We start from the raw sequence: 14240 nt of genomic DNA, 5'->3' as shown, positions 1-14240 counted from the left end.
TATCCGAGGTCAGAACAAGTCGATAGGATCACCTTTGTTACGTCCCCATGTTCCCACATGTGGGGACATGGGGGCGAAAAAAGTGTCTTTTTTTTTCGGGCTCTGGGAGAGTTGATGATTTTCAAGACAAGGCTATTGAAGTTATTAGGAACTTTCTGAAGTCTCATTTGGGTTCCCTTGAAATTTTGATAGAATCAAGTTCATCGAAAAATATTTCTAACGTTGTCATTGTTCAAAGTGATGACTCTAGGGTTTGTTGAGCCCTTGCATCATGGTATAGGAAAGGGGCTTTTGTCCTTCGAAATTAATCATCATGAGGGGGTCGGTTTGAGGGAGAGGACTTTATGTTCCTCGATCCGAAAGTTGCATGTGAGGCTGATGCCGAGGAAGACAATGTAGAAAAGGTGGATGAGCCGTCTATAGGGTGACATGTGGTGATGTTGAGACTGATCGGGGTAATCTTCCTCCTCGGGATTGACTTATTTTAGTATTTCTATTTTGTGAGCGAGGCAGTTGATTGTTATTCTTTGATTATAATTATATTGCTTTATATTTTTGGTTATTGTTTGTTGATTCTACTTGTTCTGCAATTATTTGGGAACTTCTTAGGAGTTTTTTAAATTATATTTATGCACTTATATATCGAGAAATTCTTAGGAGGTTTTTTTTTATGCATTTTTTCTTGCGAACTTTCTAGGAGTTCTTATAATTGAATTCTTATATTAATCCTTGGAAACTTTTAAGTGTTTCTCTCAATTCAAATTGGAGATACATATTTTGACTATATACATGCAAGATGTGTATTGGTGGTACAAAAAGAATCATTTTTATTTACAGTCATATCTACTATGATAAGAAAGTATTCTTAATTCAATTCGGTAGAACGTCGGTCTCCAAACCTGATGTCGTAGGTTCAAATTCTACAAAGCGTTATTCTGTTTTTGTTATGTCTAATTACAAGTTTTCTTTTTGGGAACTTCTTAGGAGTTCCCTTGATTGTATTTATGCATTTATCCTTCAAAACTGCTTAGGAATTCCTCTAATTGAATTCATTTATTTCTCTTTGCGAATTCTTAGAGTTCATTTGATTGTATTTATGCATTTATCCTTGGAAACTTCTAACTGAATTCTCGTATTTCTCTTTGGGAATATCTTAGGAGTTCCTCTGATTGTATTTATCTTTAGAAAGTTCCTCTAATTAAATTTTGGTATTTCTCTTTGGGAAGTTTTTAGGAGTTCGTCTAATTGATTTCATATATTTCTTTTAGGGAACTTCCTAAAAGTTTGTTTTAGTGTTTATTGCTCTAGTGTGTTACTTTATGAACCTCTTGGGAGTTAGTTCTTGGGGCCTCCACGTTATAGGCTTTGTAAATCATTATTCTCGGGACGCTCATTATGGGTCTTCATGGGAAAAGAAAGTAATAACAGAAAACACTTGAGTTTTATAAGTTGCTTTTCTGGGGATATTGTAGTAAAGTCGTCATCTATGTCTAGTAGACCAGCTCTAGCTAGGAGTGAATTAAATGGTCTTGTGGGTCTCATCTCCCTTTGTACTTGATCAAGTTTGGGATTCTAGTCACCGAATGCAAAGCTTCGGCCATTTGTGAGGGTGCAAAAGGACTACGCTTTGGTGGGTCACCGCTAATGGGCAAGTTAGGATTTTCATTGATCTTGCAAATGGACATATATGAGGAGGCACTTGACCTTCCATCTCCCTTTGAAGCTCTCCTCATTGAGAGACAGTCTTCCGAGAGGGAAAGTGCTAGTCCTCCCCTCTCCCTTTCAAGCTTTCTTCCTTGTGATGGCTCTCTTCTAGGAATAGGAGGCTTTTGATCTCCTTCATCTCTTTAGGGCTCTCCTCCTCGAGATGGCACGTTTCCAGGGAGAAAAGGTGATCGACCTCCTCTCTTCCCTTGGGTCTTTTCTCCTTGGGATAACACGCCTCCAGGAGGAGAAGATGCTCGACCTCCTCTCTCCCCTTGAGACTCTTCTCCTCGCGATGGCTCTCCTCTAAGAGGGAAAGGTGCTTGACCTCCTTTCTTCCTTTCTTCCCATGAGGTTCTCCTATTTAAGATGATTCTCCTCCAAAGGGTAGGTGATTGACCTCGTCTCTATCCTTATGGCTATTTTGGGGACGACTTTCCTTCAAGAGGAGGAGGTGCTTGACCTCGACTCCCTTATGTCAAGGGCGGCCCGCACTTTCGGCACCCTTGACGCACATTCGGCTATGCAATTGCTCAGCACGGCCGACCAACAACCTTCGCCAACAGACGTTGGACTTCGGCAGTCATAGAGTTTTAGGCGTAGGTCTTTTGTCTTGTACATGTACGTTTGTAAATACTTTTGTTTGCTCAGAGGGACGTTATACATCCTGAGGTGCAATGTTCAATCTTTTTTGTATCTACTGCTCAATAGGAAAAATCTTTTAAAATTATTGTAGGGGGAATAAGCTCTTGGAGCTTGTTGTAGTCTATGTGCTAGTGTCCCCCTCAAGGCAATCCCTTTGCGCTAGCATCGTTTGTACAATGTGTGTGCATTCCGCTATCCAATGAAATCCACATTCTAAAATTTGCGTTCAATTTACTACTTTCCTACTGCACCTTGCTTATTGTTGTTGATGTTGTTGTATTCTGTGTTGCTATTCCTATCGGTGCATTGTGCTAGTATCGTCAGAATTTTGTTGTTGTGTTGCTATCTCGCGGAAATAGTCGTTTACTGTAGACTGCTAGCCACATGGTGCCCCTTCCTCCACATTGCAGAAGACGCCTAGTGAGAAGTGGTATCAGAGCCTCGGTGCCTTCATTGGCCGAGGCGGGTTGCTGGGACCAAAACAAATTCTGTTGTGAGAATGGTGGGGCAAGATGCTTAGAGCTCGAGACGGCGGCATTGCCTAGGGAGCGAGCCACGAACCCAAAGGACAAAAACTCCCATTTGATTGAATTGGTGATGAATTTGGAAGAGAATGTCTCTTCCCTGGAAACTGAGATCACGGTGCTAAATTCTAAGATAGATGAATGTCGGCAGGTGGCGCAAGAAATGGCCAGTGCCTTTGGTGGTAGTGGCATTGCTGATATGCCATGTGAGATGGAGCAGATGCCTATTTAGATTGGTTTGCTCCAACGTGCAGTGAGTAACGCCCCTGTTGTTGCTCATGATCTTGGTGCTAGGTTTCGAATTCCTTAACCAAAAGCCTATGGTGAGTATCAGGTTGGCTCCAACAATCATGCGGCAGATGCTCTAAGCCGCAAGGCAGATTTGGCAACCTTAGGGATCGCTAGCAGTGCTCTCCTCTAGCGTGGTTGCCACCTTCGTAAGTGATTGGGTGCGCGAGTTACTACTGAAAGATCCAGCAGTGCAGGGCTTGGTCCACCTTGTGGAGCAAGGTAAAGCTTGGCAATTTTGGTTTGAATATGGACTACTGATGACCAAGAAAAACTGCTTATAGAAAAGCACACCTATGCATTAGTGTAGAGTGCCTACTATGGGCCACAAATGCGGGATGATGTAGATACATATGTTAGCACCTACTTGATTTGCCAGCAGGATAAGGCAGACCATCAGAAAAAAGGTTAGTTTGCTTCAACCACTTCCCATCTCAAAGAAACCTTGGAGAGTGTCTCCGTGAACTATATTTTTGGATTGCCTAAAGTGGGAAACTTAGGCTCCGAATCGTTGTGGTAGACAGGTTATCCAAATATGCCACTTTCATCACAGCCCCAAAACACATCACGGTGAAATGGATGATTCATCTGATATTCAAGCATATTGTCAAAATATTGGGACTTGCCTAAGGATATCGTTAGTGATCGAGACTCCCATTTCACTGATTGTTTTCTAGACCAAGTTATTGAAACTCCTTGGATCCAAACTTTCAATGAGCTCGAGCTATCACCCACAATTTGACGGCCCGATTGAACGCTTCAATTCTATAATGGATGAATACCTTCAACACTTTGAGCGCGGTACACAGAAGGATTGGGTGAAGCTCTTGAATGTCGATTAGTTGTGTTTTAATGCCCAAAAGAGCTCTTCCACCAACAAGAGCGCTTTCCAAATTGTGACTGAGTGACAACTGCTCCTCCCTAACACCCTTGACTCCCCACAAGGTGTGGATCCCCTCTCGCTCAAAGTTTCTCTCAGGAATGAAAGTAGAACGTTGACATTGCCAGAAATTGCCTGGAGAAAGCTCAAAAGCGGGTGAAGAAGTATGCAGATAAAAATCGCTGCTTCATCAAGTTCAATGCGAGAGACCTTGTGATAGTGAAAGTCCCAGACTCGAGATTATAGAAGTCATCAAGGGAGAGAGATCTTCGATTGATGAAAAAGTATATTGACCCTTTACCTATCATCGAGCGTATTGGAATGGTGGACTACTAGGTAGATTGCCTTCTTGGTGGAAATTCCACGCCGTCTTCCCTGTGAGTCAGTTAAAGAAATATTTAGCAGACAAGGAGGATGGCGCCCGCAATCAGTCCAGTCGCTTGCAACTTGAATTGACAAAGACAAAGGAGAAGGTGGCTGAAGCAATCCTGAAACACCGAGTTATGAGTACCGCAAAGTACAATCATATAGAGTACCTAGTGAAATGAAAAAGATGCAGCAGTGAGGAGAACACTTCGGAGCAGGTGACGAACCCTAAGGCATTCCTACCTCTTTTTGAAGCTTAGCATGCTTTTCATGTGCTGAGGACGTCTCCATCTCAGGTGGGGGAGAATGTCAAGGTCCACCCGTACTCTGAGCACCCTTGAAGCACATTCAGCCATGCAATACAACCTTAGCAAGAACGGCGTTCCGTAGAATATATTGCTCAATCCAGCCAACCAACAACCTTTGATGACAGACGTTGGACTTCTGCAGTATTAGAGTTTTAGGCGTAGGTCTTTTGTCTTGTACATGTTACACGCTTATAAATACTTTTGTTTACTTAGGGAGACATTATGCCTTCTGAGGTGCAATGTTCAATCTTTTTTGTATCTACTATTGTCAATAGGAAAAATCTTTTTAAGACTACTATAGAGGGAATGATTTCTCGAAGCTTGGTGCAGTCTACGTGCTAGTGTCCCCCTCAAAGCGATTCCCCTGCGCTAGCATCTTTTGTACGCTATTCAATGAAAACCATATTCGGGAACCTGCGTTCAATTTACTGCTTTTCAAATGGACCTTGCTTACTGTCGTTGCTGCTATCGTATTCTGTGTTGCTATTTCTATCGGCGCGCTGTGCTAGTGTCAGTGGGAGTTCTGTTGTTGTGTGTCAATCGGGCGGAAGTAGTCGTTTACTATAGACTGTTAACCACATGGTGCTCCTTCATCCACATTGCGGAAGGTGCCTCGTGAGACCTTGGGATCTTCTCCTCGTGATGGCTTTTTTCTAAAAGGGGGAGGTGTTTGACCTCCTCTATCCTCTTGGGATTCTTTTCCTTCATGTTGGTCCGCCGATTTGCTCATTGTTCTCGGGGGCTAGGTCTGCACCTTGACGTTTGTGAGGATAGCAAGGGTTTGTGGCGACGCAACTGCAACGTGCTCTGCGATGTTCTGGGCAGCTGCACTCAAAGTGGCCTGAGCTGAGGCGTCTTTGATCAACTAACGAAGGGCTTCGACCATTTCCTAGAGCATGGGGGAGGGAAAACTTGCTTCCAATTTCCATGCTCTTCTTTTCCTTGATTGTCTGCCCCCCTCCCCCAAAGGTTATGTTCTTGCTAGATTTTCCTCTTGTGGGGGCATGCTTAGAGGTCCTTTCGAGCTCTCCTAGGCATGTATTACCATTCTTTGCTCATGATCGAGTGTTCATCTTCAAATGCTAAATTATTTTCTCCAAAGATGCGGCGGCTAAGTTGATGTCATCAAAAAGCGAGATCATCTGAATTTGTATTAAGTGGAGTGTGATTCAACACACTTGCACTAGAGTTTATTACAAGCTTTTTTCATGAACATCAAACGAGAAAAAAGAAGGGTATTTATACTAGTGTAAATTCACGCTAATTTAGGTAGACATAGAAAAAATTCTATTTTATCTCTTATCTATCCTCATTATATGGCATAGATCAATTGGCCGAGGTTATTATAGTAATCATTGCGTCTGGGCTGATTTAATAAATTTGATCTTTATTCTTCTTTTTGGGATTACCCTTTTCTTTCTTTTTTTTCTTTTTTTCTTTTTTTTTTTTTGTTATTCCTCAATCAAGTAGCTTTTTGGAAATCAAATATCATGGGTGATATCAAGTCGAAGTATTTTCCAAGATATCAATTAATAACAAAATATTATTAAAATAACTCTGCATGATGTTTTCTATATTTAACAAGTATATCAAAGTATACCGTCAATCACTTAATTTGGACCTTTTATGCTAACATTGACGAGGTTAGATGGTTCATGAAGTAGATTACGCTATGCTTATTAGCTTAACAAGTCAACACATCATTTTTTTCCCTTGGGGTTATCAAATGTGTAATTACAGTTTATTTAGGTTAAATGCAATTTACCCATGTGATATATGAAATGAGCAAATATTCTTTATAAAAAAAATTAAAAATTATCCCCATGAATTTCAAAAAATAAAGTTAATTATCCCTATTAATAGTTTAGATAGGGGATAATTTGTTTTATTTTTCAACAACACAGAAAATAATTTGCTATTTTATTTTTCACAGGAGATTTTTTATTCATTTCTCATTTTCACAAGGGGGTAAATTGCATTTTTTGCCAATTTATTGTAACCTTTTCAATTGGATTTTTTGGATTTTGATGAATAAAAAATAATATTTCCGAGTTATTGAATATGATATCATTAAAATCATCCAAAATTTATGTTGCTATTGTTATTATTATTATTATTATTGCCGCTTAATAAATTAATTTGTAGTACAAAAAATATAGAATTACCATTATCCATTATTTATTAGGATTGGGTTGGCTTACACCGTCTCATCTCGATTACACGTCCTTCATGAGGTATTATGAGTTACGAACACCATATCATAATTTTTATTTTAAAAATACGTCTAATTAGGGAGATGAGAACTTGAGACTATGTAATGCTCAAATATCTTATTTAATCCATCGTGGAATTGTCGTAAATTCCCATCATAAGTCTAGAAATGAGTGACATAGAAGAACAACAGTCTCAATCCCAAGGACGGTGTTGGTATGGTTTAGCCGGCACTCTTTGGTCCTATAAGGGATCTTGGAAGGATACATGACTTCGTTCCTACAAATATTATTAACCTAATATGCACACTACTGTCCTCATTTCGCTTCAATACTTTTGCACTATGTCTTTTCTGCTTCGATTAAAATCTCATTATTTTATCGTTATATTTTTTAAAATGAAACAGTTTACCTCCCTATCTAAAGAAATTCATAATATTAATTAATTAGATTAATTAAATATTTGAATTTTGAGATTAATTAATCTTTAATTCAAAAGATAGAGGATTAATTTAAAGGATTTTAAATTAATCATTTGACCTAGTAATTTATGACACACTCTATATGTGTGCAACTTCTATAAACACCATTTAAAATAAAATATTTGGACAATTTTATTTTTTTTAAAATATAATAATAAAATAATATTAAATTTATAAAAACAATGACTAAAAATTTTACAAAAAAAGATGTGATTATTGAAAGATAATGTGGGAGAGGGAAGTTAGATGGAAAATTAAATGTAAAAACTGACTAAAAAGGGAGAGACACTAAAGAGGTGTTTTTCAGTATCTCTCCCTTAATATGTAGCATAGATAATTGAATTATTCAATTGAGGTTTTATGTGATACGACAGACAAAGTGTTTAATTGAATTGATTAAATATTCAAATTTTAAAATTAATTAATTTGAATTAATTAATCTTAGGTCCAAGAGTTAAATAAAGATTGAATGTACACTTAAAATTAATTGATTGGATCAATTAATTATAAATATAAAATCAAAGTGTATTTAATTCAAATTATAGTCAAACCTCAAGGGACGACAAGGATCCACCATGTATTAAAGGCCCTTGACTAAGGGTTTGCATCCTCACAGCGAAGCTCACCTACCATTGAGTTGAAGCAAGCCACTGCCTCTGTGGTTGGCCATTTGAAGGTGCTAGTAAAAGGTGCTTGTGTATCAAACTTATCTCCCTCTCTCTCTTATATCTTTCTTCTTCCCATTTCATCCTTTTCTTAAGAGTTTGAAATTCATTCACGGCTTTTTTAAGAAATTTAGAGCACTTTCTACTTCATAAAATTGTTGTTCTAGTCCCTCTCTCTTGAGCTTTTAGCAAGACTCAAAGAGAGACAAATTTGTGTTTTACGTGGATCTGCTAGAAAGAGTTTTATTTAGCTCTTGTTTGGACAAAGCAAGAAGCCACTATTGAAGGAGGGCTTATAAAGCTATGGCACTCTGCTACTCTCAAAGAGATATTTACCTTTTGACTTGTATCAACCAGTTGGTGTGCATTTGCATAACGACCATGGAACCGCAATTGGGCAGTCGATGCTGCCTACAAACAACTCTTTGCTAGCTTGGTGTACCATATATGCAAGAAAGAAACAAAAGGCAATTTGGCAAGGCAAATGACCCTATTAATGCAATGGCCTTGCAGGGTTTAGAGCAGATAAGAATGCGAATACCGTTTGCGAGAGCTTATGAAAAACACTTTTCAATTTTCGATTCTGCTTTCAAAATTGCTAAGAAAGCATTAATTTTAAGTCAAAATTCTAGCTGCTTTGATTTTTTTGTAAATAATTCAACTTCTTTTAGACTACTTTACTCTCATTATAACAATTTTTATTTTAATCTTTTTAAAAATTGCACATTTAAAGTTGATATTAGAGCTTTTAAATAATTCGAAAACACTAATAAAATGTATGTTTTTCACATACTTAATATTAATGAATTTTTATATCTTATTCACTACGTTATCGGATATTATAATTCCATTTATTATAATAGTAATTGTTGATTAATCATGATATTTAATTTTAATAATTAATATATTGATAGTTAACAATTGAAATTCATCATGCAATTTTATTCAATGTACTAAAAATTATAAATATTAATTAGTTACAAATATTTAATATTAATTATTAATAATTGAAATTTGTAATTTAATCCCCCAGAAACATGGTGTGCATTGGGTGCTGAATTTTCAAAATCCAGACCAAAGTACATTCCTCTTACGCTAATCGTAATATTTGGCTGCAGATCCGAGGATGGGCTCCACGCAGGCTTGGTCCGTTAAGTCACCGTCTTCGACGGCCAAGTTTGACTCTTCGTTTCGTTGAGCAAATTCAAACGGCCGTTCCAGCGGAATGCTTCCTTTTTCTCCACCGACTTCCACATATATTAACAATTAAGAATAATTATATTTACATCCCTTATTTATTATTTTTTACACAAATCACCTATATTTTTTGAAAAATTATAAAAATCACCCATGATAGCTTTTAAAATCCAAAAGATGCTTCAATTGACTAGATTAATCTTTAAAATAATTTTTCAAAAACAGAAATGCCCTTAGGGTATTTCTGTGATTATAAAAAAATAGAAGAAGTGTCAAACTAATATTAATGAAGATAAGAAATATGAATCCATATATTTTTTATTATTTATATTAATTTTTAATTTTAATTCAAATTATTTTATTAAATCTTTGTATGAAATTGGAAGTTTTTAATAATTAAAATATAAAATTATTTAATTAATATGTAAATAAAAATTAAAACATTATCACACTTGTAAAATTGATTAAAATTAAAAGATTAGTTAACCTCTATTTTAAACTAAGTTTTACTAAAATGAAAATAAAAAAAAATACATGTATTTTACATAAATCTAATTAGAATTAATAAAATAAATTAATTTATTTTTTAAAAAGATATTTTAATAAAATGGGGTTCAGGGTCGGTATGGCGGTGTGGTTGGGGAAGATGTGGTTGGGAAAGATAGGATAGTTTTTTAAAATAAATAATTTAATAATTTAAAATATCTTAGCGTACCAAATATCTTGATATCGATTGTCATCTTGTTTGCTATTAGTACAAAGAAGGCTTATATCCCCTTCCCATGTTCCTAGCCATCTCCAATTAGCTGATGTCTTTACCAAGGTTGTCTGTGTCACTGCATTTTTTTGTTGTTCAATCCAAGTTGGTTTAGTGCAATTGCCCCAGAGTCCAACTTAGAGTGGAAAGGGGGTGTAAAGGATTACAAATGCTGGAGGTTGAATATGCATATAGTTATTCACTCAGACGAATCTTGGAGAAAAAACGCAATTTGCTATACGTTTTTGTGTTGTATTTATTCGCAAACGTTTCTATTAATTGTGCCATGTTGGCATACAACTGTCATGGTGGTTAGGCAAGTTAATTAGTTGGTTTTGATATTCATTTTTTTATTTTTTTTCTCTTTTGAAGCTTGAAGAAAAATGGGTGTATTGGGGATTAACTTGAAAAATATCACAAAATGAAAGAAAAATGACTATTTTTTCCTCTTCAAATGAAGCTTCTATTAATTTTAACGATTTTATTAATTGATGAACTAAAAAAACTAAAAAGAAAAAACGATTATAGTACCAAAACTGCAATCTCAAATTATTTATGTGTTTTGATCAGGCAAGAAATGGGATGGTGATTTACACGATACGTCCACTTCCTTCTCCTAATCTCGTGAAGTTCCTGTAGAATAGAAAACACGTCAAGCTAGTCGGGTCGAGGCCCGACTAAAGGACTCCGACGCTCAAGTTAGAAAAAGGGATCGAAAAATAGATAATATCGAGTAATAGAATGACTGTAGAAAGGTTGATTACCTTCATCAGTGTAAACTCCTCCTATTTATATAATTTTGACTTTCCATGCATGACCGCCACGTGTCTCAATCATAGGCTTTTACAGCCTCATAATCAGGCGATTCATTGGGGATCACGCGTCTGGGTCGCTCTGACAGCTGTATATCAGAGATCCAGACCCTTTAATCATGTCACTTGATTCTCCTTGCTCCTTATAGAATTAAAATAATTGTTTGAGGTGTGAAATATCGTTGATACCCTTCATTAAGGGTATTCCTATCTTTTAGTAATTCTGCCCTCATCATGTTTCTAATATTTTATGTTTGTTAATGCTTATAGTATAAAGTAAATTGTTATATTATTTAGTTTATTTTGGATGTTGAAAGAACATAGCCAAAATTGATGCTTTTTGTTGCAAAGGGAGTTTTTTTCTCCTTCGATTTCTTCTTTTAGATATTTTTTACTTGAAAATTTCTATTATGTTTATTTATGACACGAATACTTTATATTTTTCTTGGAATAAAATTGTATTAATATTTTATATATTTGTCTGAATATACTTAATAAAAATAATATAATATTCAATTATTTTATGTTGGATTATTAAAAAATGAATTGTAGGAGTAAATAGAATGAATTTATTCTTTGATAGAGAAACACAACAATATAAGGCTAATTTTGTATATTTAGTTATATTTTTCAAAAGTTCGAGAGCTAAAATAACGAGATGTTTTTTATACAACTATTACAACCCAAGTGCATAAATTGGATATTAACCCTAAAACGGCAATAAAGAGAGTGTTTGCGCAACTTCTTGATTTAGAAAGTGACTTTTGTAAAAATATTAATAGTTGTAATAGAATCAAACGTGAGTGGTGTTTATAAAAAAAAAAAAGTAAAAAATCGGTCAAAATTTAAATAAAATAGTGTTTGGGCAAACTGAATGGGATAAAGATTTTGATACTGCAGCAAACTGAATGGGATAAAATTTATAAAAAAATAAAAAATAGATAAAAACTAAATTAGATAGCCTTGGGCAAACTGAATGAGATAAGATGATGGGGGTTTAATACAAGAGGGCATTAAGAAATATAATACAAGAGGGCAAAAGAAAAGGGCAATAGAATAAGAGACAGTGACAGAAAATAGAAGCTGTACCAACAGAAGAATTGCCAAATAGAAGTGTGTGTGTATATATATATATATATATTTATTTATTTATTTGTATAATTTTTGTAGGTACAGCGTAGTTGTATGTACCGTAGTATAGTACTGTAAGAGAGAACATATGCAATAAAAAAGTAAAAATAATGACGCCGACGGCCAACCAGAACAGATTCATATAGTTCTTGGAGACTATTCTTCTTCTCCACAGACAACCCACAAAGGAAAAAGACTCCCCCCCCCCCCCCCATCACGCCCCCCCACTTTCTCTCTTTATACCCTCATTTCTGAGCTAAAGGTGAGGCTTTTCTGCTTTTCTTGATCTCTCTTGTTCTCTTGTTTTGTTAAATATTGGTTGCTTTTTCTCTGCCTTTGGGCTGTGAGGATTTGAACTGCAACAGGGTTAGTGTTTATGGTAGACCCCTGATCTTTGTTCAGATCGTCTGGGATTTTCTTGAATCAGTGTTCAGTTTGGTTTCCTGGTGAATTTTTTGGTTAATTTTTTTGTGGGTTTTGATTTGTTGTGTTGAGGTGTGTTTTGTGTCGGGAAATATGTTTTCTTGCGCTTGAATTCTTCTGTTTTTGATAGGGGGTTATTGGTTTTTGTTGTTGTAATTTGAAAGTTGAAAGCTGTTAGCGTATGCATACTGCTCTGATTGTGTATGCCTTTGATGGTTGAGTTTTGTTTAGAGACTGAATCAATGCATGTAAAGGCACTTGAGCACAAAGATCAATTGGAATTGAGTTCATTCTGATGGTATTTTTATGGTTTGGTTTCTTGATTTTGAGTAGGGATTGTTTTGTAGTTTAAAAGTACTGTTTAGCTGGATTTGTTGGATTCTTATTGTGTACTGAAATGCAGTGGAAGCAGGTATTTTTTATTTTTCCTGTTGGGTGTTAAAAGTTTCTTTGATTCAATTTTTGTTTTACTGTTCTTTTCCTTTCTAGCTTCACCTTTTGCTAGTTGTCAGATTTTTAGTTGCTTTTTTGTTAAAAGTATTTGTAGTTGTTTGAATCGATGAGCTATATGTTATTCTGTACATTTCCTTTGTATCGATCTTTGCCTTTTCGAAGTAATTGTTGTGATGTGGGAAATTGAGTTTCCTTCCTATAGTTTATTTATGGTAACTTATTTTTTAATGGTAAGTTGAGATACATTTAATGAAGCAAGCAGTATTATTTACCAGTTCATTGAATCCTTTTTCTAGAATTTGGAGAGAGGATGTCAGGTGGGGGAACACAAAACAGTTTAAGAAAAACCCTTGGTGCTCTTAAGGATACCACTACCGTAAGTTTGGCGAAAATAAACAGTGACTACAAGGTATTTATGTTCTTATTTTAAATGAAGAATGAAGTTGCAATTTATTTACCAGTGTTCTTTAATTTTATTTGGGTTTTTTCTTTACAGGAATTGGACATTGCCATTGTTAAGGCAACAAATCACGTTGAGCGCCCAGCAAAAGAGAGGCACATAAAAGGTGGGTATTCATCAAAATTGTCATACCAATCTTTATCTTGTTTTTGTGATTAATTTGATTATACATTGACTCTGGAAGGAGACATCATTTACTCTTTGTGCAATCTAACTTTCAGCTGTCTTTGCTGCCATATCGGCCACCAGACCTCGAGCGGATGTTGCCTATTGCATACATGCCCTTGCTAGAAGATTGTCAAAGACGCATAATTGGGCGGTATGTGATCATGTGTTGACAATCTGCATTATAATGATATCACGGATGATTCTAATAATTCACAGTTAACCTGGGAAGTTCACACAATGATTTAGTTTTCTTTGAGATTTTCCATAAGATTTTTTGCATAAATTCTGAGCTACTGACAATGCCTTATGATTTTATGATGATTAAGTAAGTTTGCTTGTATACATTAGTTGGTGGCGGAGGTAGGAACTATCGCTGCTCTCGCTGGCCCTGCTTTCATCTTTAAGCTACATCGTTATTGTTTCAAACACATGGTCCAAATAACTTATCTTTATTTATTATAGGATTTTGCTTCTCCTCTTTTATGAGATCACTTATATGTTGCCTTGTTTTTGTTGCCAACTTCTATGGTGGTTGTTGAGCCCCTCTTGTCTTGGGTCCTTCATTCTTCCTCATTTTAACAAAATCACGAAAGATCTAGTTGACGATCAACTTGTGTCTTGGATCTTTAATCTATTGAATCACAATTTTTATGAGAAGTCAAAATTGACTGGAAAGTAAATGAGGATACAGATAAGGAAACAAGAAAAGGAATATTGAAATGATGAGAAGCGTTCTAAATTTTTCAATGAACCCCCCCCCCCCCCAA

General features: G+C 35.8%; 1 protein-coding gene across 1 annotated transcript in view; it reads left to right on the top strand.

Annotated features, from left to right (window-relative positions):
- LOC105162144 (putative clathrin assembly protein At5g35200) overlaps positions 12328-14240 on the top strand; it is a gene marked incomplete in the record, with an annotated part of 6759 nt that continues 4846 nt past the window's right edge. Inside the window, 4 exon segments of the mRNA XM_011080104.2 lie at positions 12328-12348; positions 13142-13254; positions 13342-13411; positions 13527-13624. Of these exon segments, the coding sequence (XP_011078406.1) occupies positions 13156-13254; positions 13342-13411; positions 13527-13624 (267 nt within the window).

Source organism: Sesamum indicum, linkage group LG5, assembly GCF_000512975.1.
Source record: "Sesamum indicum cultivar Zhongzhi No. 13 linkage group LG5, S_indicum_v1.0, whole genome shotgun sequence".
Taxonomy (NCBI): Eukaryota; Viridiplantae; Streptophyta; class Magnoliopsida; order Lamiales; family Pedaliaceae; genus Sesamum; species Sesamum indicum.
This window is presented reverse-complemented; position numbering and strand designations above follow the sequence as displayed.